The 27092-nt window shown below is 47.8% G+C and overlaps 1 protein-coding gene across 14 annotated transcripts in view; it reads right to left on the reverse strand.

Moving 5' to 3' along the window:
* Positions 1 to 27092, reverse strand: part of ATXN7L1 (ataxin 7 like 1) — a 264507-nt gene that overhangs the window by 40259 nt on the left and 197156 nt on the right. For 11 of the 14 annotated variants that reach the window (XM_061413937.1, XM_061413936.1, XM_061413935.1 and 8 more), the window contains one exon: positions 16961 to 17183. In XM_061413937.1, coding sequence (XP_061269921.1) covers positions 16961 to 17183 — 223 coding nt within the window. Of the gene's footprint in view, positions 1 to 16960; positions 17184 to 20721; positions 20857 to 20887; positions 21094 to 27002 lie in introns of those variants that run through there. The other 3 variants (XM_061413948.1, XM_061413947.1, XM_061413942.1) reach the window with 3 other exon arrangements.

A 27092-nucleotide genomic window follows, 5' to 3' on the forward strand; every position in this document is an offset into this window, starting at 1 on the left:
TGGTTCTTGAACTAGATTCCCTTTCCTCCTTGCAGGAGGGTGGAATGCAAACATTTCAGCACCCTCAAGTCATCCCTGAGCTGAGAGTGCAGCCGACTTAGCTCTCTGAATGCCAAATGGGCTAAACTAGGGCTCAGACATGCCTGCAGACAATGAAGGGCATGAAAGACACGCTGGTTTTGCAGGGGAGGAGTTTTATCTGTCCTCACGGCTGGCTGGTTCTCCCTTCTCCAAGATTCATTCACAGATCATTTCTTTGATCAATTTGTTCATGAAATTATTTCAGCAACCCCCTCAGCCCTTGTTGTTGTTGCTAGCCCTTGCCCCTTTCCTGACTTTGAAACAGGATCCCGGATGTTATTTATAGGCCTTTGCCAGTGAGAAGGGCACTCAGTGGTGGAGCACACAGCTCCCAAACCTCAGACTTCACCCCAAGACCACGTGCTTTCTAGGCATGGGGTGGGACCTCAAGCCCCACGTAAGGGGAAACTGCAACAGCAATTTTAAGTAAGATACCAAGTTACTGACAGTTCTGTCTTTGATCAGTGTCTCAATCACTGAGATAAAGCTACACTGCCACCACTTTCTAGTTAATGGCAATTCTCAAAGCACTCATCCTATGGCTGAAGAACAGCACAAGAAGCCCTTGAAAAGTCAACACACTAAGAAGCTGCAAAAGAGATTGCCTGGTGAAATTAGGGCTGCATTCCTGACTTCTTCTGAATGGTAAAATACGCAGTGCTACAATGGCACCCCACTCCAGTACTCTTGCCTGGAAAATCCCATGGGCAAAGGAGCCTGGTAGGCTGCAGTCCATGGGGTCGCCAGAGTCGGACACAACTGAGTGACTTCACTTTCACTTTTCACTTTCATGCATTGGAGAAGGAAATGGCAACCCACTCCAGTGTTCTTGCCTGGAGAATCCCAGGGACGGGGGAGCCTGGTGGGCTGCCGTCTCTGGGGTCGCACGGAGTCGGACACGACTGAAGTGACTTAGCAGCATGGGATACTAAATTCTTCCAGGCTCGTTCCTTCACTCAATTTTAAAAGGTACAAATTACAGACAGCAGGGTGATGAAGAGGTATTTGTACACCATGTTCTTAGCAGCATTATTCATAATGGCCAAAAGGTGGAAGCAACCTTAATGTCCACTGATGGATGAATGGATAAACAAAATGTGGTAGATACATAAAGTGGAATACTATTCAGCCTTAGAAAGAAAGGAAATTCTGACACATGGATGAAGGTTGATGACACTATGCTAAATGGAATAAGCAAGTCAAAAAGATTACTACTCCATGATTCCAATTGTACAAGGCACCTAGAGTTCAAGTTCATGGAGACTGAAAGTAGAATGGTAGTTGCAGGGGAGCTGTGGTTTAGTGGGTACTAAGTTGCAGTTCTGCAAGCCTTTTTACACTTAACACTTAACACTTAACACTCCTGAACTATACATTAAACATGGTTAAGATGGGAAATTTTGTTATGTGTGTTTCACTGTAGTTTAAAAAATTTTAAACGCATAAACCAGGGGAAAAAAAATCCCACAAATTATAAAACTCATGTAGCTTATTCTCCAATATCCTGATTTAAAAAATATATAAGCCTCTGCTTAGAAAGCTCTTGTTGATTTATTTGTCACCCTTGTTCTAACTTGTTGACTTCTACTTCTTTAGAAAAAAGGGAAACTTGAAGTGTTGACATGCACACATGGACTCGTAGCCAGGTGAGAAGATTCTCTAGCACATGAGTGGCCTCCTCCCATATACTTCCCTGTGAAGCCAAGTGAGTTCAGGAAAGGAAACGCAGACCTTCACGTTTCAGACCCACTCTTGTCTCATGATGGGACAAGAGTGAGTACTCATGAGCTTAACAGAACGAGATGATATCAGGATAGAATGATCCAGAGCAACTGTACCAACTGAAATAAACAGAAAAAAGGAGTCAAGCGGTCCTCAGATGCTCATAGCACAGTCTGCATTTCTTCCCTGAAGTCACCATCTAGCTCCAGTGAGCCCCATAAGGCAGCCACGCGAGCACACGTGCGCCAGGTCGAGCCACTGGAACAATGACAGGCCGGCAAGTGCGTGTGACTGATCTCCTAATTTGAGACTTTCTCCACTACGTGAGTGTGGTCCACTCACATCCTCTACTGCCAGCACTTCCAGAACTCCAGCTGGACTTCAACCCCAGTGCCCAGAGACAGGATGTGAAACTAACACCCATCAGTAAAAAGAAGGGAAGACTGATATGCGGTCCTCTGGGATTGGAATGGGGAGATGTTAGTGAAGAAAATCCGATAAAAAATGTTTCAAAGAGCTCTAAAGACCAGATGAGTCAGTAAGGAACAGAGCCACTAAGTAAATACTCCTGAAGTCATGTAAGTTGCCACTTGGCAGCAGAAAGAGAAGGGAGATTGAGTTGATGGGATAGGAACGCTAAGGTTGTCCGCTAGCTAATGGAGAAGGGCTACAGACAGAGAGGAGGAGAGCCTGAGGACCATCCCTGATCCTTTTCTCTGTATTACCCCTTCTTTCCCCAAAGGCTCTGAGCTTTCCCTTCAAGGCAACCTGCTTCTTGCCTGAGCTGAGATGGCACTTCTGCTGGGAATTAAGAGAAGACTGGGAGGCAGTCAGCTCAGTGATGATGGGAAGGGTCAAATACATCCTCAGAGGAAATGAGAGAGCAAAAAGAGAGAGAGAAGTATAGATCCTTCCTAGTTAACCTCACCAGTCTCATTCCCGCATAAATGCCATCCATCAGTCCAGCCATTCAGTCTCCTTTCTTCAGTCCTATTGACAACAGCCCCCAGATCCCAAATGGATGAACAAAGAGGGAAATGATTGCAAGATGGTGGCTCCCAATTTTGAAAACCAACTCCAAAGTTTCCATCTTTTCTCAGTCCTGGCTAACATAAGACTCTACAGAGAGCCCCAGGTCCTGTTTCATATACATACAGACCCCTGCATGTGTGAGGAGGGCCACTGCCTGGGCATTGTCATCTCAGGACTATCTTCTCCTTTCTCTCACTGTCCCCTTTTTCTCACTCCCCTCACTCCTTTGCCATCACCTCTCCCAGCCAATAAACACAGTGTTCCAGCCCTAGGCAACAGACCCTGAATAACAGGTTCACTTTTTTTTCATCTGGAAAGAAGTCAAAAGATTCTGATCCCTGCCGTCATTGTTTGGGCATCTCTTCCCTTTTCTGTGTCAAACATAGGCCCTCCAACACCTTCGTGCTAGGAGTTGGGTGGGGTGGAGGGTTGGCAGTACCCAAATGACTGACTAAGCAATTTATTAGTCTGTTTGCTTGGCTCTCCCTAAGGTTAACCAAAGCCCCTCAAGTTCCTTCCCTTTCAGTCTTAAGGTGTGCACTTACACACTTCCCCAGGTCTCACAATTAGTTGCATTTATCAGTTCACTACGTCCTTTCTTTGAGGAGCAATGTTTGAAAGGGAAGGATGAGTCCCTGCTCTTTCCCTGCTGCTTTCATAATGCCTGTTTTGTTCGCTTGGGATGAACTCTTTCAGGGAGCTCAGGGCTGCAGCTGGTCCCCCTGCTGTGTCTACTACTACTGGGAGCACTTATCTCCTTGTTATCTCGGCATCTCTCTCTCAGCTCCCTAGAAGGGATCCCATAGCCGAGAACAGTCCTCCCTTAGCTTCCTTGCTGGCTGTACCAGTGCTGCTTCAGCTGCCTGTGTCTGCTTCCTGGGTACCTGGCCTGTCTGAATTTACCTTTCTGGACCAAGGAGGGTCCTCTGACTTTAAGAAAAATGGTTCTCCTGGCCCTGAGTAGATTCCTCTCCCTGCCCAGTGATGTCTGCAAAAGAGCAGAGGTGGAGAATCTTCTCATGCCATTTCAAGGGCCACCAACGTGTCACAGGGCCAGCTGCTCTCCTGCCAGCTCTGCTTTCTTGGTAATCATGATTTATCCTTTCATCATCAACAGATAAGCCTTGTAAGAATGGTTTAGAAAATCTTTAGGCCTGCAGAAATCTTTGCCAGCCCTGCTCCACTTAGCAGCACAGGGGAAAGATGGATTTGACAGGCAGGAGCCTGAGGACATAGGGTATTCGTGCTGTGGGTTACATGTCTGATGAGAGCTCTCAGCTGTCTATTTCTCCCCACCAAGTCCTTCAACAAAGACCCATGAACCTGTGCTTCTGGCCTGGCAGAATTCTGAGGATCTCTGATTTACTGGCCAATCCTTGAAAGGGTCATCTCACCCAGCCTCTTGTCTTCCAAGCAGGGACAGTAGGTAAGTCATCCCAAGTCAAGAGGAACTGACCCTATTTCAAAAGGTCTGCAGAAAAGGAATTCTATTTGGTTCTCTTGGATACATTTTGGGGGTTGCTATCAGGACATGATGTCATATTTAGATTTTTTAAATTGACGAAATAGGTGGGACATTCTTGAAGTCTGAAAGTCAGGCAATCACTAAGAATCAGCCTACGTAACAGAGCTATAAAGTCTTGCCTTGGTATAATAGACACAGGAGGAGCTACATAAACCCTGGTGCATGAATACATAGTATTTTTTTTCAATCTGGAAAAAGACTGGGAAAACTTTCAGAAAGCCAATTTGAAATACCTTAAGCAAAAAAGAAAACAGGGTAGTCAACCACTGAGCACAGGATATAAGGAAATCTACCAGATTAATCTAATATTATTTTGTGGCTGAGTGTCAAGGCCTGGCGGGCAGAGAGGAAGCACCAGGCGTAATCTCTCCTGGCCTCTGCAGTTTCGGAGGCCCTCCCACATAACACACCCTCCGTAAGCTGGAAAAATGTAGTCAGACCACACAGCTGTTGAGGATGAGGGACCCTAGCAGCCGAGGTGAAAAAAGATTGGTTAGTAAGATTTTGTGCCGGCCCAAAGCAGTACCTAGTGGAACTCAGAGGCACCCATTGCTGGCCAAGAAGATTAGAACATCTTCATCAGTGACTTGGGTGATGGGCCGAGACCTTGTCCATCAGTTGAGGGCAGAGCAGATTAGTCGTTGGGAAGAATGATGTGGGATTTTCCCTTAGGAGGTGGGGAGAAATGAACAAGCTGATTTTGACAAATTGTAAATGTAGCCAGAGACAAGTGAGATCAAATCAGGGAGGACAAGTAGGGCTGAACTGGGCGTCTGTGCCTTATCACCATTCTAATGAAGTCACAGAACGTAGAGGATGTTGCAAAAGAGTTTAGAATAATAGTTAGGAACATAGGCTTTGAAATCAGACAATCCTAGATCTGAATCCTGCCTTTTCTATTGCTAGATGCATTCTGGTGGGAAAGCCATCTGAATTCTGTGGGCATTAGAAGAAGGGTAGCCGGCCTGGAAAGCTGGCTTTTGCGCCTCCTTGCCTCCTCATTGGGACATCCTCGAGGGCAATGCCCAGTCAGGCATATGAGGCTGCCTTGCCTGGTTCATCTCAAAACCTCACTATTCAGGCCTCAGTTTCCTTATCAGTAAAATGAAGGTCATGATAGATATCTGAAGTGATTAACTGAGATAATATGTATAAAATGCTTAGCTTAGTCCCTGGGCACATAGTTGACCCTCAGTAAACTGTAGCTAAAACAAGAAGGAGAGACACCACCCCCACGGACCCTGATGCTTCTGGGGTATACGTCTGTGTGCAAGTCGTTGTCACCGTCAGAACTTTTTATCCTCTTGAGTCTTCTGGTCCCACAATGGAGGGAGTGGGTGGATGATGAGGAGAAGGCAGGAAAAGAAGGTGAGTGGGAGCAACTGGCCCTCCGTATTCACCCAGAGTAGAGGACCACTTCCTGGGGGTGGCAAAGGGAAAAGACAGAGTAAGAAGCCTTTGCAGACTTGATCCCTTTCCAGAAGCCCTCGGTCCTGCTTTGCAACCCCACCTGCTTTCTCCATCCCAGTCTCCTAGGCACTGCCCAAGCCTGGACTAGTGGTAAAAGTTCCCACATGGATACATATTCTACAAGAGGGAGAGGAACTCCAGTCTCCTCTCATATGAACATGTTGTCTTCTGCAACCCTGAAGTGTGTGAGGCAATGGGGATTTCTGTGATGGCCCTAAGATTTCTTCCTCCAGAAGAACTGCATGTGCCCCCTTCTAGGCTGCTCCAGATTCCCTAGAAGCAAAAAGTTCCAGCATCAGCCTCTGTTAGTGTCTCTGGCACTCTGTTAAGCCAGGGTTCCCAAGGCAAGGAGCTCAGGAGGTAGCCTCCGGACCCAATGAGAGATCACAGGCACTTAATGTGCCGACATTCCTGGGGAGTCGTGATGCTCCAAGACCATGGGAAAAATCAGCAACCAGAGGAGAAAGGAAGATAACAGGGGAAAACAGAGTCCTGGCGTGGTAGGGTACATAAAGCTGGACAGGCTGTCTCAGGAGTGCACTGGAGACCGGCCTGCCTGCAGGGGTGCTGCCTCGGGTGATAAGTCCCAGAGAAATTTAAGACACTCCCAGATCAAACAACCATCCCTGCTCAGTGCTTTCCTGCTATATATGAGAATGAGAAGCCTCACAATGAAAATGAGTACCTAGTGAAACTCACAGCAAGTCATGGACCTTTGAGGGCCTTTGAGGGCAGGATTTGAGATGGAAGAGACCAGGAATCAAGCGGATTCTGGAGGGAGCACTACTGCAGGGCGGAATGGAGCCTCCAGAGTAGCCAGGCTTTGCTCAGGAGTGGCCAGTGGGCGCGCTTCCACCTGCAGCCGCCAGAGGTCACCAGCTCCCGCTGCTGGAGCTAAAAGCCGTCCAGCCTGCCCCTACCAGGCCTTCCACAGACAGCACACCACCACGGTCACGGCCTGGCTCAAGCCCTGCGGCCAACACTGCCTCGGAGAGACAAGACTTTCAAAGAACATCTTCCGTGCCCTTGCCAGGGAAGGAGGGGAGCAGGGACCAGGGTGCAGGCCCCCAGCCTTCGCTTTCAGGAAGCTTTTTCTGAGCATAGCATCCCTGGCTACTGTCAGCGCTCCAGCCTCTGCTCCCAGCTTCCTTCACAGTGGCACTTCCCCAGGAAGCATCTTCCCTATTCCTCCTTCTCTGTGTTGGAATCCAGCACTGGCCAGGCAGTCCGACACCAAACCACCTCCATCCAGAACGCCAGGCACATTTTGTTTAAACTTTCAAGAGTTGAGTCTTCACACTGATCTATAGCAAACTCGGGAGATGCTTTGCCCCCAATTAAATACAGTTTGTGTTTTTAAAAAATTCTAAGCTATCAACATCTCCTTTCTGCATTACTTCAATGTCATCACTGTCCTCACTGCTTGCCAGAACCTGGATCAAAATCCTATAATCAGATCTTCCATCTAGCCTCTTCCTGTGCTCAAGTCGTCTCCACCAATGCAAATCCAACCCTGCTATCCTGCTGCTTAGAGGGCTTTGCGGGCTTCCCATTGCCCAGCGGACCAACTCCACCCTCACAGCTGGCCCCACACGGCTCCCGCCCTTGGCACTTTCTCCCACAGCCTCCAGGAGCTCTAGCTCCTTGAACACTGTGCGTGTCTGCCTGGCTCTGGGCCTTGCAGTGGGTGGGCGGTTCCTTCTGCTGCTGTGCCCTCCTTTCTCCTCCGGGTGAACACGCCCCCATCTGCCTCCATCCGGTTGACGGGTCCTCTCCTCTCTCAGTGCTGGCTCTGCCTTCCTTGGTGTTTCTGCCACACTTATAACATCAAAGAGCAAGGTTTTAGTTCTATGACCCTGGGACCTGGCCAGATTATGAGCTACCTGAGGACAGGGACTTGGACCAAATGTATCCATCACTCCAGAGTTATCCCAAAGATATATATACTATTAGCACTTGGCCCAATCAGCGTCTGAGGAATGAGCCAATCTTTGCAATGAAGGTTAAATCATATAACACAACACGAAGTGGGCCAGCTCTACACCAGTACAAATGCTTCAGGAAAGGACTAGCCTCCAGCTGTTTCTATTCTTGGTAGAGGAGCCACTGAGATGACAAAGGTGGGGGGACGGGTGCTGACCTCCCCCCATCCCTTACACACAGCACCTCACTCACCCTGCCATGCACACACTGAGCACTGCTAGGTGCTAGGTGGTAGCCCACACACCGGAGGTCATGTTTCCTCCTCACCCACAATTTCTAGATGAGGAACCTAAGGCTTAGAAAGGTTGGCCCAGGACACTAATTCAGCAAAGTGAAGGGTGGCACGGGGGCTGGACTTCAGGGTGCTCTAAAGGCAGGGCTCTTTACCATAGCTCCAGCTCCACCCCTGTCCAGCTCTGTGTGTGTCATCTCAGGCCCAACTCTTCATCACCTCGGACTTCTGTTTCCTCATCTCATCACAGAGCAGCCTTGAGGCTCAAAAAGGAGTAGCACAAAGGCAGGAATGCCTATGAAGGCATCTAAAACCGACAATGTCCTCTGTAGATACGAAGGACCATGGTTACTAACCTTCTTGGCTCAGACTCTCCCCCGCCCCCCACCCTGCAACATATCATTTCTTTTCCCTCCCCAGTTGTCCTAGAGTATATTTTCCTCCTTAGATTCTAATCCCTATTAACATTTATTCATTTATTTTTGGCCACACTGCATGGCATGCAGGATCTTAGTTCCCTAAGGATCGAACCCTCATCCCCTGCAGTGAAAGCACCAAGTCTTAACCACTGGATTGCCAGGGAAATCCAATCTAGCCCCTAATTTTGTAACTCGACAAGATAAGTTGAGTTTACACCCAAGGAGCTGTCCATTGTTCTTCTGAAACTGAGGGAACAGGCAGCACTTAGACGGTTAATTTTCAGATGCCTCCCTGTCCTGGCAGAGATATTATGCCCTCTGGACGCCTGCGTCTTCTAACCTGCCCCTCCTTCCATCCTCGTGCCCACCTGCCCTTTCTCTTTCTCCTCTTTCTTCTGTGGCTCATCACAGTAACCTGCATCTACTCCTTCAGGCCACCTGCTTTCTGCCCCTCATCCTCTGCCTCACTCCTTCTTGCTTGACACCCACACCTGCACCACCCGGGGCAAAAACTGGCCTCCAAATGTCCCCCCAACCCATGTCTTGTGCGAGGGGCTGAATCTGTAAGCAGGAGGCCAGGGAGGGACTTCTGTGGAACACCATGCCACCTCTTCACTTCCCTTCTGATCAGGGCGTTCTTTATAACATCCTGGGACATGACATGCAGGGGCTGTGTTGTTGGTATGACTGTAATTATTGCCTCTAACTTAAAAGAAAGTACCTTTCCCTTCCTGCCAGAGCACAGAAGGTTTTTCCTTTTTAATCACTTAGGACCTAGTTCTCCATTCCTAACTCTAATAATTGTAACAGGGAAAAAGAATTCCACAGTGGCACATGGCACCCTGATTTCTCTTCAATAACTCAAAAGATCATTATTTATACCTGCTGTTTCCTTTAGCATCAGAAAAATCTCTGTGAGGAAAAAGAAGGCAAAGGAGCGGTTCTAGTTTCACAGACTCCTTCATTCGCTCACTCATTCATCATATATTTGCTTATGAAACATCTGCTGGACGCCAGATTCCAGGCTAAAAAATGGGGATGCAGCAGGGGGCAAAGGAGGCTAAAGATGCAAGTAAGTACCATGTATGATGGTAGCTCTTATACTGGCAAACTGAGTGTTAATGAGAGCTTAGAAGAAGGAGCACCTCAATCTGTATAAAAAGTCCGGGAAGGCTTCATGGAGGAAGCAATACTCGTGCAGAGATTTTAAGCATGTGCAGGGACAGGTATCACAGACTTAATAGACATGAGTTTGAGCAAACTCTGGGAGATGGTGAAGGACAGGGAAGCCTGGTGTGCTGCAGTCCCTGGGGTTCCAAAGAGTCCGACACGACTTAGCAACTGAACAACGACAAAAAGGGACAGGCAAGGAGGCTGCTGCCGTTAGGCGAAACAGCGCACGCCAACACACGAGGCATGCTGAGGAGCTTCAGTGAGATCGAGACACCTGGAGTATGAAACGAAGGGGTAAAACACTGGCAGTTAGACAAGTGGGGAAATGCCAGATCATACATCTGCCTCCAAAGGGGTTAAACTTCTGCAGTCAAACACCCGAGAGCCATTGAAGAGTTCTGAGCAGGGCAGGGCCGCTGCAAGAATCAGGCTGGGGATCTGGGGTGGTCAGAGGAGTCAGGTTGGAGGGCCTGCAGTCCTATGAGTCTCTAGAATTCTCCAGCCTCGGCCAAATCCTGAGATGACTCCCTACGTCCTGTGGGAGCTATCAGTACTGAGCTGTGGTCTTGCCCCTAGTTCACACCAATGCCAAGCAAGAGCAATAAGCCAGCCGCCTTTCTCCCAGGGCGCCTGGCAGAGTGTCTCAGTTATCACTTCCGCCTCCACAGTGCTCCTAGCCCCCAGCCCTCACTGCCCAGGAGGACACGCCTCCCATCCTAAGCACCCACAGGAGCCCTGCCTCCTTGAGGAGGGGGGCCCTCCCCCACCTGCTGCCAGGCACATGCAGGGAAACCGAGAGCCTGCTGATTTTTCTTTCACTCTGGCTCATTTTCCTTCTGGAGCAGCAGGCTCATCTCCTGCATTTTTAATAGCTGAGCACATTTAGCATTCAGCACACATGAGTGGGTTGATAAGGCCCAAAGAGAAGGCAACAAGCCATGCAGGGGAGGAAACCTCCTCCCTGCTCCCACCCACATCAGTGGCTTTGCACATTTGAGCTCCCCTATCAGCCCATCAAGCTGGACCAGGGAGGCTGAAGCGGCAGCAGGTGGAAAAGTCAGACACAAGAAGCTGGTCCCCTGGCAAAACACAGACATAAGAGCCAACTAGTCAGAATTCCCTCTTAACTTCCACCTGGAAACAAAACCCCTTTACTCACTTTCCTCCACCTTTATGGGCTCTGTGGACTTCAGGCAGGATATTCTCTGGCGTCTGGATTCCCCAGGGGTGGTCCCCACTGGTGAACTAGAGGAGAAGGGCTCTGAGAGCCTGGGTGCTGGGCAAATCCTGAGTGCTGCGGGCAGAGGGGACAAAGCTGATAGCTCAGGGATGCCCCGTGTTCTCCTCTCTTCTAATGCAGTTACTTTTTAACCTCTCCAGGCACAGAAGGGAGAAAACAACAAGCCCATGGACCATTTAACCTTATGTGACTCATTGGAAAAGACTCTGATGCTGGGAGGGATTGGGGGCAGGAGGAGAAGGGGATGACAGAGGATGAGATGGCTGGATGGCATCACTGACTCGATGGACCTGAGTCTGAGTGAACTCCGGGAGTTGGTGATGGACAGGGAGGCCTGGCATGCTGCGATTCATGGGGTCGCAAAGAGTCGGATACGACTGAGCGACTGAACTGAACTGAACTGAACTGAGATGGCAGGAGGTGGGCCTGAACTTAGGAGTGGTGTTGTATGGCCAGACAAGTGAATTTGAGCTACTTGGAAAAGGGCATCCCTAACCTGCTATTAACCTCATCTAAAAGCCACCTGCAGGCACAGCTTATGTTTTGGCCTTTGGATGCAGAGCTCCTGGAAGCAGGGAACACAGCTCAGGCAGGGGGATTCTCTGCATGACCAAACTGGGTCCTCCGGCTCTGCTCCCACGGCACCCCCAGGAGCAGCAGGTGAATATGAGAAAGCAGGAGGGCTCCTTCCATCTGGGAATTTAGCAACTCCTGTCAGGAAGCATAACATTAAAGAGATCTGAGGAGTCACCGTCAGTTCAGTTCAGTTCAGTCGCTCAGTCGTGTCCGACTCTTTGCGACCCCATGAATTGCAGCACGCCAGGCCTCCCTGTCCACCACCAACTCCCGGAGTCACCTTCATACACCTGTAAATCAGAGAACCAGAGGGACCCACCCAGGGTTACCTGGCCCAGGTGTCCAGGTCTGTGCTATCTGATAGAGCACTTAAGATGAACTAGAGGGGAGGGGCTTAAGATGTGGCTGAGGATCTGATGTTAACTTTTATTTAACTTTAATTCACAACTTAAAAATAGGTACTTGATTCAGTTATTAGAAAATGTTTTAATTAATTATATGTTGGAACAACTTGGGTACGCAAATCTACTTTATAATCACTATTTATTAAAATGCAATCTAAATATGGATCAAGTATTTCCAATGAAATTTTAGTGTACAAATTGAGATATGCTCTAAGTGTAAAACACACAGGGTTTTTAAGATTTGGGGGAAAAAAATGAACTCTCTCACTGATTATTGATAATAATCACAGTATATTGATAATACTGTGGTTATATTAGGTTTAATAAAACATTGTTCAAAATTAATTTCACTTATTTCTTATCACTTTTTTCAGCATGGATACTAGAAAATTTCAAATTACATGTGTGGTACACATTATACATGATTGGATAGTGCCAGTCTAGACAATTCTAGATAAAGGGTTAACTGTCTCCAGGAATGGAAATCTTATGATCCTTTCCAATGGTCAGATCCATTTCATTCAGTTCAACAAATATTTACTGACAAGGGTACTGTGTTTGCTGAGTGTGGGAAGCTGCTGTGTAAAAGGCCCTGCAATTACCACGGAGCAGAAGGAATACAGAGGTCTCATCTACAACATCACAGAGGCATGGATAAGGCAAAAATGAAGTGCAGCGGGGGCTAAAAGGAGATCCCAGTATATCAAGTGGCTGGTAACAAGAGAAAGAATGAGAGAGAAAGGCTTTGAGAAGAAGGTGGTCCCTGGGGTAGGCAGTAAAGAGCAGTGAAGCTTGAGCCAGGAGAGAAGGGAAGCCTGCCCACCCCCCACCACCCAGACTCCATTCTCGTGGGCCCTGCCCTTGGCCCCTGCTCCTCTCAAGCTCCATATCTGCTAGGGAAATCCCATCTGTATCACTGCTTCAATGCCCACATCTACGCTGACAACTCTCAAATCCCCATTCCCAGCCCAGGCTTTTTTCCCGATCTCTGGTTCCAGACAATACCCAGCAGACATCTCCACGCAGATGTTTCTCAGATACTTCAAACTCCACTGACTCCCTAGCTGAATTCCTCCTTTCCTCCCCACCCTAGACTCTGGTCCTTTCTGTCCTTCTCTTGAGGAAGTGGCAGGACCAGTCACTCAGCTATTCAAGCCAGGAACATTACCCTACACTCTTCCTTTGTACTACAAGCCCTAACACAGCCAGCCCCAAAGTCCTGTGGAGCTTCCCTTGGTATCTCCCATCTGGTCCCATCCGCACACATCCACTACTGCTGTCCGGGTCCAGGCTGTCATGATGCCCCACCCGGGTCATACAAATGCATTTTCACTCTTGTGGCTGCTTCCCGAGTGGCCCCTCAAGCCACCTTCATACTGCTGCCACGGGGATCTTACAACACCTTAAAACCACTCCTCTCACAGCTCCATGCAGCTTTCAGGGTGAAGTCCAAATTCCCGAATAGCTCATACAGAGGAATTTTATAATCTGGCCCTCATTCGTCTATTCAGTTTCATCACCTGGCTCTCCTGACAAGAAAGTACTTCTGTATGTTCTGTTTCCTTTGCCTAGGACACCATCCCCATTTTCTTAAAAAAAAAAAAGGATTAAAAAAAATTGTGGTTAAAAATATATTATTAGATTTATATATGTATGTGTGTGTACATATATATATACACACATACGTATCTATATCAATGTAAGATTTATCATTCTAGTCCAGTTTTCTTTGTCTAGTGTAATTCCTATTTATTCTTCAAATTCAGCTCAAGTGTGACCTCTTCTGGAAAACCTTTTCTGAGTCCTCGGCCTGGGTTAGGCACCCTTCTTCTGTGCCACCAAAGGCTTAGCTCCTGTCACACTGTGCTCTGTGTTGGCGCATGTTTCCTTTTACAGGCTTCCTAGGACAGTGCGTCTTATTTAATTTCGTGCCACCAAAGCACAGTGTACAGCTGTGCAGGTTGTGCACTGCACTAGATGTCAGGCTGAGGAAGTGAGTAAGGGATGATGGTCATTAGCCAATTGTGCTCTCTGGTCCGGGGCTGCATCCAGGCTTCTTTTTAGCCTGCACAAAGGTGCCACAGGTGACAAGCCCTGTACACCCTTACGGACTGTTACAGAGCCGGGACAAAGTGTCACAGTAGGTGCTCACTAAATGTTAAACTGAATAAAGACGGATGGATGTTTTAGGTAAAGGGACCAAGGGAAGACATGGTGGGGAAGCTAGAGTGAGGGGACGGTATCGAATGATCACGACTCGATTAAGGGGTTTGCAGCCAGTTTGTAGAGGGTGTTTATAGATAAACCTCCTTCTAGATGTAGGTGTTTGGCTTTTAAAGGGGGACTCAGCCCTGCCTCTGCTTTCTCCCCACTTCAGGTACCCACTGGAACAGGATCTACAGTATATAATGGGCTGAGATTCCAACTCAAACTCAGTAGACAATTAAGAAACTTGGAGAAGTTTTGAGGACTGTGAATTAAAAATGACAAAATATTCAGGCCTGAAAATAAGACTTAGAGAAGTTAAGTGACTTGTTCAGGGTCATACAGAATGTTAGTGGCCAAGCTGGGACTTAAACTGACTTTTCTCGTCTGTTGGCCAGTGCTTCTTCCACACAGCCCTCTAGGGAAGCCTTCCTGAACTGAGGTAGGCCCTGGAAGCCACCAAATCAACTATTCCCAGCCCTCCGATACACCTCGCTGGTGTTGGCGGGCAGGGGACGGACTGACCAGAGATGAGAGAGAGGCTGCTGCAATCAACGCTCAGCCTCACTGGTCCTGCATCCCTTGATCTGTCTAGAATATCCACCTACTTGCAGTCAGGTAGATCACCCAGGACCTTTCTGCTCTTCACACAAGGTCAGTGCTGTAGTTTTTGGAGTCCTTTTCTCAGAATGGCTATTTCTCTCCTTGCAATCCTTTTGATTGCCTTTCTTTGGACCCTGTCTAGTATTTTCAGATTCTCTCAAAACCACCTTCTGTCTCTAGCTGAAGGGGCCTTGCCCAGAGCAGGGCTTAGTAAGTGCAGGCTAGCTGGTGTGACCCAAACATGGTGGCTGATCTAACCCCAGCGGTCCCCCTGAAGCCTTGTTTCCTAGGAGAATTCTTGGTGCTGTGTCTTGCCTTTCGGGGCAATGTTTATCATTTACAGCATTCACACTGTGATCTGTGACCCCCGAGTCTCCTCCCAACTCACTCCCCATGAGCCTTGTCCCAGTTTCCCTCATTTGGTTGCTCTAGAGCTCATTTCTAGACTCTGAATCAAAGGTTATCTTTTTCCATTTTGAACTTCAGTCTGAGTTTGAAGAACCACTTCTCTACTTTTACCAGGAGATTTTGCTTCTCAATCTGGTTGAGGAGTTATAGGAGTTCTGTCCTTTGGCACATGTGACAATAGTGATAATGATAACATGATCATCAAATATTTACTGATGTGCTCTGCTCCAGACATCACACTTGCTGCTTTTAAAAAACTTAAGACTACTACATCCTCATGAAAGTGAAAGTCACTTAATCATGTCCGACTCTTTGCGACCCCATGGACTATACAGTCCATGGAATTCTCCAGGCAAGAATACTGGAGTGGGTAGCCTTTCCTTTCTCCACTCTCCAGGGGATCGTCCCACTCCAGGGATCGAGCCCAGGTCTCCTGCATTGCAGGTGGATTCTTTGCCAGCTGAGCTACAAGGGAAGTCATACTCACGGGGATAGACAAAATCCCGTGGGGCAGAGATATTGTTAACCGCATTCTTCATTTACACATGAGGAAAACAGGCACACCAAGATCGAGTCACTTGCCCAAGGTCACCAGCTGAGATCTGTATAGAGGCAGTGATTCAGGAAGCACTTACATCAGGACACGAGATGATGCCTTGGCAAACAACCTTTCAGGTGCTCTCCGAGGTCACCAAAAGAGGAACACTCATGCGACCAGCAGGCAGGCCCAGAGGCCACCAGTATCACTCATAGGCTAGGTCTTCCCTAACCAGTTACAGTCATGTCCTACAGTATGGAGATCCTAACACTCGGAAGACAGCAAAGCCTGGCCATGAACCCCGGCTGCATGACAGGTGATCCCCTTCTTGACAGCCACGTCTGAACCCTTCCTCTCTGTCGTGAGAGGCTCCTTAGTTGATCTGGCACAATGAGCTCTTTACAAAGTCATCATAATTTCCCACGTGCAGTGACAAACCAATTGATGATGACTTTCATCCACAGCTTTCCCAGCTATGAACCTAAGTGTAATTAACTAGCATGAATTAACAGAAGACTTCTTCCTCTTTAAGTATATAGATGAACAATCTCCATACTTATCCCTCATCTGCCTTCACAGGGCCAGCAAGATAAGGCTGGAGGCTCTGTACTAAGCCGGTCCGTAAGGGCTCTTGGCATTTGAAGATACTCATCTTCTGCTTCCTGTCCTCATTTTCTGTTTGGTTTCCTATCTGTCCATTCCATAGGTAACCTTTACTGACTTTCCGTAAAGATGGAGGTAAAAAAAAGTCAATTAAAAGCCTCTGATTTTTCAGTCATCTCAGCCAGCCCTCTCCCACTCCATCAAAGTGGTGACGTTCTCTTTGGATTTCCTCTCTTCCTCCTGTGGTCAGCTCCCAATTACCTGCCTCTGTTGGCAGTTACTTCACTGAACAGAGACCAGGCTGCTTGTGATGGGGGCTCTGTGGGGGGCCTGCCTCCCAGGGCCCTGGGCAGGGCCATGGCCTCACTCCCCTCTGGGCGGACTGGCTGTGGTTTTGATTATTTATACCAACACTTCTCTTCACTGGGACAGAAAATTGAGAGGTGACCGTATAACTGAGGAGTATTTCTCCGTTTACTCTCTTCTTAGATACAACTTGCCTCAGCTCTCAGGAGTGGGAAAAAACCCCCCTGTCAGGCAGACGGTCCTTTAAAGTTCCCGGTTCTCTCCAGTGTTTAGGTTTCTTATCCCATCACGATGGTTTTCTGTCCCTTCTCTCCCCACTTCCCCAGATTCCTGGACACAATGCCCAGGAATAAAGACAATGGGTAAGCACTGCTTCCTGTGGTTACAGGGACAAGCAGCGAGAACAGTCAGCCAGCCGCCAGCACCCACCCGACACTCACCATGGTTTGTCCCTTGATCCCTTCGCTGAAAAGATTGTGTGCTGTTTGCTGCTGGAGGTAAGTAGATTGTCTTTGGGCGTTTTGAATGGCTTTGAGGAGCTGCTGGCAGAGTTATGGCCGCTGAGACAGGTTTTCGTTTTCACCTGTACTAGGGATGTCCTGGAATTGGAGGGTGGAGACGCCGGAGATGGAGAAGGTCTACACATTGAACCGTGTCTTCTCTCTACAGGGGGAGAAAGAATAGAACTCAGCACGTCATCTGTAGCAAGTGAGTCACATGCATGCTAGTATACACAACAGGCAGAGAGCAGAGTGCTGATCTTGCAGTGCTGGCCCCTGGAGCCTCTGTTCTGACTACAGTTTGCTTGACATCCTGTCCCGCCAACTAGCAGTGATTACCTTCTGAATCTCTGTATCAAATGGCACACTGCACTCGCGCCAGAGTTCTCACCGGAGGCGTTTACCAGGCAATCCTCCAAAATCATTGCCACAGACGGGAACAGAGAGGGGACGCCAGGTGTTACCTGGGCGCAGTGAGAGAACCACACAACCACACATCCTCAGACAGCCACTCAGAGGCCACAGGGTCCCTGAGGGCAGTGAGGAGGGTACGACTTTTAAGAAAGCCAACAGAAATTTCTCAAACCTGACCCCCTAGCGCATGTTAAGTCACTTCAGTCATGTCCAACTTTTTGCAACCCCGTGGACTGTAGCCCGCCTGACTCCCCTGTCCATGGGATTCTCCAGGCAAGAATACTGGAGTGGGCTGCCATTCCCTTCTCCAGGGGATCTTCCCAACCCAGGGATCGAACCTGCATCTCTCATGTCTCCTGCATTGGCAGGCAGGTTCTTTACCACTAGTGCCACTTGGGAAGACCCCTAGTGGGAGCACTGAAATCACAAGGACCTGCAGGGCTGAATGAAAGCGTCCTCTAGATCTGGGAGGTGGCCAAGCTTCTGTCCACATGTCCCTGTGGCCTTTCCAGGACTCACTGAGGCCCAGGGCCACAGGTGCCATGTGAGGACTTGCAGGAAGATGTAACAATGGAGGCAGAATCCACAGGAGCAGGGCCTGGACTTGAGCAGCCAGGTCCAGCTTCTTGGGGTTCCAGGAACACCAGACCCGCCCCACCCGTCCACCCTTGGTCATCTGTGGTCTCAACTCGATGGGTGGGATGAGGATGCCGACCAGGAGAGCAGGTGTCCGAGGCAGAGCTCTAGTGCATGCCCACTACCGTGGTTCCCATCTGTGACAGGGTAACAGATTTGATAAATGTTAAAGACCCCTTCCCAAGAAAAATGCCTCCAAGTCCTGTACACAATTACAGGAAGGAATCCTGAACCCCGCCAAAAGACAAATGCTCTGAAATCCTAAGCCCCTTCTGGCTCCCTCTTACCTACTACAGAGCCCCACAAATATAACACTTATTGCCTAATTACTATGTGTAAGTGAAATAAATGAAATTATAACAGATACCCTAATGTGAAAGACCAGATATCAAAAGCTGGACATCTGGGTTGAATGTGATAACGAACAAGATGAGGGCGAAGCTGGCAGATCCCACTGTCCCTCCATCTCCAACCTGAGTCTCAGGCTTTTCTCCTTAGGGAGATATTTCTGGCTGCTGTTCCAGGTACTCTGACCAGCATAACAAGTCTTTGGGGTTTCTCTGTGCTCCCGCTGCCAAGTTGTCTCCAAGCAGACTGGCTCTAGTCCTCTGAGGAAGTGGGAACTGGGAGGGGAAAGTGGGTTTTTGAGGATCATCTGATTGTTGGGTGTTTTTTTGCCTGACTAGGGTTCACAGGTTGCCTGCACTGGGTAACTTTACTGGGGAGTCTTTCTTCACAGAATCAAGAAGAGGCTTTGCATACATGTGCAGTTCCAGAGGCATCACATTGAAGGATTTGGAAACCAAGAGTTCTAGGACCTCTGTTTCGATGTACAAGAGAGGACCCTGGGCTGAAAGCCAGGGGATTCAGGCTCCAACTCCAACCGCATCACATTATTAGGCTTATGACCTGGAGTTCACCACTTAAACTTGCTCAGTTTCCATGCCTGTATCTGTAAATGAAGTGGGTCCCTAGATGGCCTTGAAGGCCTCTTTCCACTCTATTATCATGAATACAAGGCACTCTTACGCCTGTTCCTTCTCTTCCCATCTCTCATGACTCCTGAATGTTACAGCAATAATTACAGCTAAAGTATTGAAATATCTTACTCAGGTGGGATCTTCCTTGGAGGAATTCATCTTTCATAAAATTGTACTGGCCTTTACAACCCCTCTGAGACAGGCAGGAAGCAGCCAGCCATCTCCACCCTCCTCATGGCTGACTGGCCAAAGAAGACCCAGAGAGCATGAGGTGACTAGCCAAGGTCAGGGCCAATGGCTGTGAGAGGAACGGGGCCTCTATGCTGTGGGCAGGGACTGAGCTGCTTCTCAGGAAGGCAGGAAATGGGGTGTACTGTGACCAAGATGCGAAGCCAAGAAATTAGGAAGTGCAGGACTTAGAATCACTGAAGGTTAGAACTGAGTCTTAAAAAGTCAGCTCATTTGATCTGCTTGTTGACAGACGAGGTTATCAGTGAGAGAGGTTACCAGTTACCAGTCTGCAGGGTTGAGACCAGAACCAAGCCTTCTCACTTCAAATTCATAGCTGTTTCTGCCCCTCAGAAATGTCTTGCTTAGCAATTTTTTCTATTGGCAGAAGCTTCCAAAACTAAAATAAGACTTGATTTTTACCACTACTGCTTTGAATTTTTCTGCAGACTTTATTCACTCATTTGCTCTCATGTTCTCAAAGCTGGCAGAAGGGGTGGGGGGAAAGGATGTGCAGAAATATTCCTCTGTTCTTGGTGGGGGAGAGAAACTTTCAAAATGAAGAGAATTTTTATTCTGTTAAACTAAGAGCTGAAAATAATACAAGTGAGCAAGATAAATCAGAAGGACGAGTGACCTTAAGGACAAATGAATGGGCCAGATCAGTGATTACAAAATCACCCCCAGAGAATGACACTTAGTGACCCTGCCAAAACATTCTGCTACTTAACTCACAGAAAAAATTAAATCAATGGATAAGCCTTTTTCTTCTCTCTCTTGGAGAAGAAAAAGGCTTACACACACACACACACACACACACACAACACACATATAGGCTTTCCAGGTGGCTTAGTGGGTAAAGAACCCATTTGCAATTCAGGAGACACAGGAGATGTGGATTTGATCCCTGGGTTGGAAAGATCCCCTGAAGGAGGGCATAACAAACTACTCTAGTGTTCTTGCCTGGAGAATCTCATGGACAGAGGAGCCTGGTGGGTTATAGTGCATAGGGTCACAAAGAGTCAGACACAACTGAAGCCACCGAGCACACATGCATGCGTGTGTGTGTGTGTGTGCATGCTCAGTCCATATAAATATTCCCTTCTCCAGGGGTTCTTTCTGATCCAGGGATTGAACCCAGGGTCTCTCACATTGCAGGCAGATTCTTTACTATCTGAGCCACGAGAGAAGCCATATAATTTTTTCTTGAATGACCAATTGAAAGAACAAATTGTATACAAGAAAATACTCATCAAATTTGGAAGATGGCCCTTCACGCTCCTATTTTAACTGGGAGATTTCTGTATCATAAAAAGAGATTGAAGCAGTATTTTACTATTTGCAAAACTATTCCGTGTTGATCAGACTAAATCTGTCACATCTTCATGGTATTCCACAAACAGACCTGTACTTCTGTCCCCTCAGCTTTGAGAAGGAGCTTACCAGCCACGGTGCAGGTGACAAAGCCCGTGTAAGTGGGGAACAGTGTCAAAGTGATTGGAGCTTCACTTAGGAGATAAGCATCACACTTCATTTGGGTAAACTTTTGAAAATGGGTAGTACTGATGTTTGGGTAGGGCAGAGTAGATTTTTCATAAAGACGTAATACCTATCCAATCTGTTTCTCTAGTCTGTGACGACCTTGTTGGAGAAGTGGGTGGGCTGCTGATGGGAAAGACAGTCTTAGTTTCTTGTAGAAAGATGTTGTCAGGCAGGTGGAATGTCTCTGGCTAAAGTGTTCCACATTTACATCACAATCATTCTGATACAAGAACTCACCTACTTTGGGTTTACTCATCCCCACCCCCCACCCATTTTGGTCAAGGGATTGCTTCAGGTGGATCCCTATAATTATTCTAATTACATTTGCTTTGCCCAGATGCGTTTAAAGAACATTGCATTTCTTACCCACTATTAAAATATTCTATAGATAAATCTCAGAGAAAAAAATTCTTTTCCTCCAAATTTTCTCATTCTTTGTTAATATATATAGATGCGTTAACAAAACTGTAATCAATCGATACCTTGGATTATTCTTTTTCAACTTACGTTATTCTACTCATATGTTTCTAATTCCCACATATAGGTCATTTTAAATGGTTAGGTAATATTTAATTAGGGCTTACCTGGTGGCTCAGACAATAAAGAAACTTCCAGAAATGCAGGAGACCTGGGTTTGATCCCTGGGTCAGGAAGATCCCCTGGAGAAGAGAATGGCTACCCAATCCAGTATTCTTGCCTGGAGAACATTTAATCCCTGACATGTTGTAGACTACTTAGTTCTTCTCTAACTACTTACTGTCTGACTTTTTTCTTTCTTTCTTCTTCTTTTTACAATTTAGTTAAAAAGTCATTCAGGATTATTTCTTTGAGGTGTAGTTCCCAAAGTGAAAAAGGCTATAGTTCTTAAAACACATTTCTTTCTAGACTGTGGAACAGAAAGACCAAACCAATCTATTGTGCTGAGGCTGACTGTGAGTACCAGTTACCTTCCGAAGTGAAAACAGGAAATCACTGTCAAGACACTCATGCAGAATTAAGTGTCCACTACATCAATAACAATCTCAATGACTGATGTTGGATCAACAACCTCTGCTCTCACCCTTTTTGTCCTTTGACCAAAAATAATAATAACTTACTAAGATTTTCCATGTGCCAATGGAAAGATTTCTATGAAAGAAGAACTCTATGAAACACTTGGATTATCTTATAGTATTTAGTTCTTACAACAGTCTGAGAGATGCACAATTATTATATCCGTTCTATAGAAGAAGAAACTGAGGTCAGAGAGACAAGCTGGCTGAGTTCATGGAGCTAGGAAACATTATACCTGGGGATGTCTTCAGAGTCTGGGCTCTATCACCTTGAGTCCTGGAAGATGCTGCAGTGGGCAGGGAGCACCTGGAAGGCTGCTGGACACACCTCTCCTCCCCAGTGAATATGGGCATTTCAGCAGGGCACCTGACTGCCCCAGGGAGAGAGGGGAAAACACCTAATTGGCAGCCATTAAGGTATCAGCCAGCCACAGCGTGAGACCTCAACCTCCAAGAGTTGGGGACCCCTGGACCAAAGCAATAAAAGACCAAATCCTTTTAGTGTTTTGTATTTCCATCACAGGAAATTCGGAGCCCTGCCTCTGTCACCAAGACCACCTGCCTCACTGTGTATGGTTAGGTGCCACCATCCAGGGTGCCATCCCAGAGGCCAGATGAGCAGGGGGCTGGCAGATGCTATGTGGGGAATCCTGGTGTCTCCACAATTCTCTGCCTGTACTCTCCACTGGGAAAAGTCTACCAGGTTCTCAGGCAATTCTACCTCAGTAAAAATTCTAAACCCTCCCCTCCCCTTAGGCTTATTCACTGAGATATTTTTACACTCAGAGCATCAATGTCCTGCATTTAAAACCTTAGCACAGACGCCTCATGAATGGCCAAGCCAGCTGCCAACACCCAATGTGGTTCCCTGTATCAGTTGTAGAAAGAACTCATTGGGAACTTTCCAATATGGTGTTTAAGGGATCAATTCCACCCCACCCCCTCAACAGAGTGTGCACACACACCACAGTCATTTGTGGCCCGATACGCCTGTGTAAGCTCCCTTGGGTTGAGGCCAGCTCCTGGCTTGCTCCTTGGACAATGCTGAGTACCTCTTGGCCCCCATGTCTGAGAGCAAGTGTTTGGCAAATCATTAGCTGGGTTCTATTTTATCAAGGGATTCTATCTGCTTTAGTAGTTGGAGTCAGGATGCTTTCCATAAAGGACACGTCTAAACTTCCAAAAGTAAACTGAAGCTGGACTGTGAGGGGCAGAGCCCAGACTTCAGCCTGGGGAATCATGCAGGAACCACCTAGCTGTATCCTGTGGCCACTCGGTGAGGCGGTGGGGCAGGTATTCCCCCAGTTTACAGCTGTGGACACTGAGGCAGGCTGCATTTGGGAAACCCGTCGAATTCTATGTTGGAAGTCTATGAAGACCCGGAAGTGGAGAGCAGGGTGTTAGCATGTGAGCTTGTGGTCTCATTTGCCACAGTTGTGGCAGGGCATTAAATACAGTGTGCTGGGGTGGTTAGAAGGGGGATATTGAATCAGCCTTCCTCAGCGGGGAGGAAATGAAGACACAGGAAAGTCAAGTGACGAGGCAGGCAGAGAGCAGCAGACAGAACCATGCCAAGCAGCTGTGCCGGGAGTGCTTGTGAGCTGCCTGGACCCCCGTGCATTCTCAGGTTGGGGGAGGGGAGGCAGGGGCGGGCTTTTTAAAAAGCTGTCAGGGCCTGAGTGGCTTCGAGGTGTTCCTTCAGGCGGGGGTGCCCGACACCAGTTAGCTTAGACTAGATCTTCTTTACCTCTCTTCACCTGCTACCCAGCCAGGCAATGCGCATCACTTGGGGCACTCTGACAAAAGGCATTGTGTGGGCCAGTGCCTACACTGCTCATGTCAGCCCAACTCTCAAATCCCCCCAAAGGGCTGCGTTTGTTTCTCGGCCATCTGGTTCCCCTGTGCCCATTCATTCACTTAGGAAGAGGAGCAGCATTTCTGGGTGCCTACTATGTGTCAGGCTGCTTTTACACCCACCAGTTCACGTATAATCTACCCAACAACCCCTCACAGTGGATACTGTTAGCCTCCTCATTACAGTTGGGAAATTAAAGCTTAATGAGATTATGAAACAAGACCAAGGTCACATTGACCTTGGCAGTTGGAAGGAGAGCCCAGGCCTGCCTAGCCCCAGAACCAATGCCTTTTGTATCTCTGGGATGCCCTCTTTTCTCCGCACTTAAGCGATCCAACCTCTCGGAAGATTCTTGACAAAGCAGCTCCCATTTTCAGAGCTGGCCTGGCATACAACACTGAAGTCAGAAATAACTTGGGATGCTATTTACTCCTCCCTCTCAGTAGCGTCCCCCTTTCGCCTCTCTTCTCTTAGTTATGTATCCTCAGGTGTGCATTTCTGGCATCAAGCACTGCTGGGTAGGATTTGGGGAGTCCCAGGGACTTTCCAGGGCCCTGAAGTATTTCCATCAGCCACCAAGGATGCGCTCACTAGACACTTAGCCAAGCTGAAAAAGAAACCCCCCCCCACCGCCCCCAGCAATGTAGACCAGTGGGAAACAAACACATGTACATACCGCTGGGGGTACTTTCAAGGGACGACAGTTCTCTTAAGAGCAACCTCGTGCTGACGACAGCAGTTAAAAAGCATTCACAGATAGCATTTGATCTGTTAACCTGGTAATTTTAGTCTGGAAAATAGACCTCAAGGAAATATCCTCCCCCAAGAAAAGTTCAAAGACAGTCTTAGCAGCACTATTTAGAATAGTAAAAAAAAAAAAAAAAACCACAATCAACTGGATCTATGATAAAATAACTGAAAATGACAGGTATGATGGTTATCTCAACCTAAGGAAATGTGTGTGTGAGACAGTACTACCCAAATTCACAAGAAAATAAAAAATATCACCAATATCTATAAACACTAAACATTACTTTATAAAAACATGAAATATTATATATATATATAAACAGATGAAAAGTGAAAGTGAAAGTCTCTCAGTTGAGTTCGACTCTTTGAGACCCCATGGGCCATACAGTCCATGGAATTCTCCAGACCAGAATACTGGAGTGGGTAGCCTTTCCCTTCTCCAGGGGATCTTCCCTACCTAGGGATCAAACTCAGGTCTCCCGCATTGCAGGTGGATTCATCACCAGCTGAGCCACCAGTGAAGCCCAAGAATACTGGAGTGGGTAGCCTATCCCTTCTCCAGCGAATCTTCCCGACCCAGGAATAGAACCGGGGTCTCCTGCATTGCAGGCGGGTTCTTTACCAGTTGAACTACCAGGGAAGCAGTGCAATATGAACAGATATGTATCCATATATCTGTTACTATATATATGGATACATAACATAGATAGATGAGGAAAAAAGGGAAGATATAGGATGGCTCTGGTTTTGTTAAGGTTGTTTTTAAATCCACACAAGAAAAAAGAAAAATACACAGCAACAAACACTAATACATTCTTAACCAGAGAGGCCAAAAGGGGAGAAAACAGGTGCAAATTCAACAGGAGGAAGGACCGAAAAGCATATGTTAAAGTCACACCTCATTTGTTCACTCATTCATTCACTTGTTTTTTTTTCTAGCATCTCTTTCACACTGAAACACAAGAGTAGTGATAAGAGAGACACTGCCATGGCCCAAGGGGTCCCTCAGGAAGAGGAGACGATCTCCAGATCCAGGTTGACCACCACCTGGTCATCCTGAGAGTACAGAACAGGGTTCCCATGGGAGGTGGGCTGAAGAACTTGAGGCCAGTGTATAGCCAGTCTGCCCCTGGGGACAGAGCTGTCATCCTCACCTTTTACTGACCCAGCTGCTCCCATGCGTCCAGAGCCAATACAGTAGTGGAGCGGTTGACAAGAAGTCCCACCGGGGGATCTTCCCGACCCAGGGATCAAACCCGGGTCTCCCAAAAAAAAAAAAAAAAAAAAGAAGTCCCACCGGTATGGTATCAACTCCTCCATCAGGGTGATCTCTGCCCCAACCACCAACATACCCACTGTGCAAGTCACATGAGTGTAACAATGCCACCACAGCCCAGGTGACAACTAGTGGCTTCCAGCTTTGTGATAAGCTGTTGGATTCTCCCTGAAGATGGCACAACTGACATCATCCCTGCCCCAGGGGCACCAAGGAGATAGGAGCGGCAGGCAGCCGGACACTGGGCAAAGCTGGGGTATCTCTGGTGGGAAGACACAAGGACAGGGGGATTCCCAATGTCTAAAATTACTCAAAAGCTGGGCTGAATCTTCCCAAGACTGTCTTGAGGCAATGTCAGTGGCCTTACCCAGGTGCCTTGGCTAAGCACACTGAAAGCCCTGGCCCTGATCTCAGGCATGCGTGGTCCACGCCTCAAGTAGGGCTGGAGGATCCCAAGGTGAGAGGCTGGGAAAGCGCCTAGGCCACTATCCACCTGAGACCGCTCAGTGCCACCCAGACCTCCTCTTCTTGGGAGAGCAAGGCCAGGGCCCCCAAACCTGTATTTTCAAAAAGATTCCAAGGTGATTCTCTTGTTCTGCACCAGCTTCGGGAGTCATTGGAAATGTGGACCAAACACTGCTGTCTTTGGAATCAGAAAGATCTGGGCTCAAATCCCAGCTCTGTCACTCATTAGCTGTGACTCGGGCAAAGAACTTAACCCCCTGAGCCCCAGTCTCCCTACCTATACAATGGGGACAATAATGCCCACGTCATACGGTTACAGGGGGCAGGTGCCCCTGTAGCACCGTGAGGGCCCCACCGCAGCACACGCCCCATGCTGTAATTGCTGGTCTACTGGTACAGGAGTCCCGTCACTGGGCGCATCAAGGGCAGGTGTCCCGTGCCCTCTCTCGTCCCTGGCATTCAGCCCAGGGACTGGCCCCGATAGACACGCACTTCGTTTGCTGTTGAAGAAATGAGCCTGTAAGGATTGATAATACATGGAAGGTGGTTGCCCTGGTGACAACTCACAGTAGGCACTTCATACAAATCCTCTAATACCTGAAAATGTAGACTTAAAAAAAAAACCAGACAAGAAGTAGGTTTCCTAGGTGGGCAGCTCTCCACCTTCTCCTTGCCCCCTGAATTAAAACTATTCCGCTTATAAGAATGCTCTGGGATCACACTGTTTAAAAACACGGGCTGAGTAAGGAGAGGCCAGGGCAGCTTGATTCCTATCTGTACCGACCTTCAATTTCAGGAGTGCAGGCCACAGTCTTCTACAACAGAAGGTGCAAAGTCCCAACTCACTGCTAAGCTCACGGCGTCACTCAGAACC

Source organism: Bos javanicus, chromosome 4 (genome assembly GCF_032452875.1).
Source record: "Bos javanicus breed banteng chromosome 4, ARS-OSU_banteng_1.0, whole genome shotgun sequence".
In the NCBI taxonomy this organism is placed as follows: Eukaryota; Metazoa; Chordata; class Mammalia; order Artiodactyla; family Bovidae; genus Bos; species Bos javanicus.